Source organism: Limulus polyphemus, unplaced genomic scaffold (assembly GCF_000517525.1).
Source record: "Limulus polyphemus unplaced genomic scaffold, Limulus_polyphemus-2.1.2 Scaffold222, whole genome shotgun sequence".
Taxonomy (NCBI): Eukaryota; Metazoa; Arthropoda; class Merostomata; order Xiphosura; family Limulidae; genus Limulus; species Limulus polyphemus.
Window position 1 is genome coordinate 1 of NW_013665832.1, and position 3,115 is coordinate 3,115.

The 3,115-nt window shown below is 38.9% G+C and overlaps 1 protein-coding gene across 1 annotated transcript in view; it reads right to left on the reverse strand.

Moving 5' to 3' along the window:
* Positions 1–25: 25 nt before the first annotated feature.
* LOC106478533 (repetitive proline-rich cell wall protein 2-like) overlaps positions 26–3,115 on the reverse strand; it is a gene marked incomplete at its 3' end in the record, with an annotated part of 5,318 nt that continues 2,228 nt past the window's right edge. Inside the window, exon 2 of the mRNA XM_013939081.1 lies at positions 26–985. Within this exon, the coding sequence (XP_013794535.1) occupies positions 26–985 (960 nt within the window). The remainder of the gene's footprint in view (positions 986–3,115) is intronic.

Below are 3,115 nucleotides of genomic sequence, written 5' to 3' on the forward strand. Positions count from 1 at the left end.
CAGGTGAAGGTGTAGGTCTAGTAACAGGAGATGGTGGTGGACGTTTGATTGGACGTCTCGCTACTGGTGGAGGCCTTATTACAGGAGGACGAGGAGGTCTTGTTATAGGTGTAGGTCTGGTAACAGGAGATGGTGGTGGGCGCTTGATAGGACGTCTTGTTACTGGTGGTGGCCTTATTATAGGAGGACGAGGTGGCCTTGTTATAGGTATAGGTCTAGTAACAGGCGATTGTGGAGGACGTTTGATTGGACGTCTCGTTACTGGTGGTGGCCTTATTATAGGAGGACGAGGTGGCCTTGTTATAGGTATAGGTCTAGTAACAGGCGATTGTGGAGGACGTTTGATTGGACGTCTCGTTACTGGTGGAGGCCTTATTACAGGAGGACGAGGAGGCCTTGTTATAGGCCTAGTAACAGGAGTTAGTGGTGGACGTTTGACTGGACGTCTCGTTACTGTCGGAGGCCTTGTTATAGGCGAAGGTGTAGATCTAGTAACAGGAGATGGTGGTGGGCGCTTGATAGGACGTCTTGTTACTGGTGGAGATCTTATTACAGGAGGATAAGGAGACTTTGTTATAGGTGTTGGTCTGGTAACAGGAGGTGGTGGTGGACGTTTGATAGGACGTCTCGTTACTGATGGTGGTCTTCTTACAGGAGGATAAGGAGGTATTTTTTGTATTGGAGGGGCTCTTGTTGAGGATGGAAGTTTTCGCTTTGGAACAGACTGTGGATGAGATCTCGTAATTGGAAGTACTGGTGTAGTTGGTACTGTCAATGAAACTGGTAGAGTTGTATGAATATGAGGCCTTGCTGTGGGATCTGTAACTTCTTTGATGTAATTACGCCACCATACCTGCCACCAGTCTCCTGCAGGACTTCCTGGTTGTTGTCTAATTTGTTGTGATTTTAGAGATTGTTTCCTGTTTTCTACATGGTGTTCTGCTCTTATAAGCACATAAAAGGATAGCGAAAATACCAACCAAACCTATGGAAAAAATTAAATAGCATAAAGTGTATAAAGTTTGAATTTATGTTAATTTACAGAGACTGAGACTGAGAACTAGTGATAGTATGAAAGATAATATAATCTAGATGGAATTTGCTTTTCATACTTGCAATGTAACTTTACTTATTTTCTAATCATATGTTAGATTATATTTAAAAACAACAACAACATTGCAATACACCACCGTTCAGGTACAGAAGGAAATTAATCTAAATATGTGCGTATATTAATAGTAGTTATGACGTTAATATATTTTATATTAAACAGATAGTTTGTAAAATCGTTCAAAAGATATACCCAAAACTGTTAGTCTGCTTTTTAGAATATTGAAGTCACAAACTAGCAGGAAGACAGCTCCTCAATAACACCCACCGCGAATTCTTCGGCTACTCTTATCTGATGGAATAATGGGATTTGATTGTCACTCTTATAGCGCATTCACAGTTTAAAAGTGCGGGTCGCATTTTTTGCTATAATCGTCCGCGTACCAAGAACCCTCGGAATCCCAGCCTGGGCACTCTAACCACTAGGCCATGTCTAGCCAATTAAGACTGATCGGATTATCTTATCCTAGAGTATAGACGAATTGTATTAATAAAGATCAGGCCAGTTGTGTTTTTCATCCAAATGTGAAAAAGGGGTTTTTGCTCACACAGCTGACCTCTGCTTTGTTTTTGAGCGTATAAATAAATGATGATATCTTTTTTAATGGAAATAAAAAAAAAGAACAGTTGTAATTTATTTCCATAAATACTACCATGAAAATGTATTTTTTTTTGAAAATGATATATTTTAAACCAGTTGGAAAAACTTCACCCTGTAAAAAATGAATTGGTGTGGTTTAGACTAACAGTGCTTTGAAATACTGGAAGTCAGGTACTGAGTTCACAGTTTATCGAAAAAATCGTTGCACAACTAGTTTGGGATGGCTGGGTGGTTAGGGCGCTCGATTCGCAATCTGCAGGTCGTGGGATCGAAACCTGACGCCTACTATGCTCACACCTTTTAGCCCTGAAGGCGTCATGTTATACTATGACGGCCAATTCCATATTCGTTGGTAAAGAGTACCCCAAGAGTTGACGATGGGTGTTGCTGGTGGGGTACTTTCACTATGGTCGACAGTTCAAAATTAGGGACGGCGTCAGACAGCTTTAGTAACTTGGTCATAAACAAACAGCCCTACACAACTGAGAAAATTGAAAGTATATATATTTTACAAAGGGATATTCTGTCTTCCAACCAAATCAGTTATGAAGAGACATTTTTATAAAATAGTTCTTATAGTGTACTCACATTTACCATGCTGTTTTTAGACTAATACTGGTCTCCAAAGTATATTTTCTCACAAGGGATTTCTCTTTATTCCTATATTCTGGGAGGAACTATCGCTTTACAGGGGTACCTTCGTAGAATGTTGTACAGAAAGCCAAATGGGATAGGGAAGCTTATTGCTCTACTCGTGATTTCGGTCTCTGAAGTAAATTCTCTAAAGTCTTCTCTATAACCCTATCCTGAACTGCGTGGTAGATAGGAATCGTGTAATTAATGTTATACGCTTTCCGGATGACGCAGATTGTCGAGATTAACATATTCCTCGCAACTTTATAACAGATGCGAGGGTCAAAGGTAAAACAAAGGTAGGTCAGCGGCTTATCACGTGTCTGGTTACTTCGGTGGTGATCGCAGGGACTATAAAGTTATCTCCTTATTCTACTCTGAAGCATATTTTACTTATTACAGTAAAGCATTGCATTGAAGTGAAATAAAACTCGGGCTTATTTTCATGTTTGCCACGAGGAATATTTTTTCTGCGGTTGTAAAGAGTTATCTTATGTATATTAGATATCAAAACCTTAGCTATGTTCATGTAACAATTCTAATGCTATTATCCATCGAAAGATAGTCATCGAGATATGTCATTGTGACTTGTGGTATTTCATGCGTAGTTTTTAAAATGATCTTTCAGAATATATTAAGTCTTCGTAAATAGCTTCTTAATATAAATATGTTTTTAAATTTAGTAAATAACAGTGTTTCCTGTCATCGTTTATTGAAATGCTAAAAATTCACATCATGAGCGCTGACTTTTCTAGTTTATTCATAAATCTA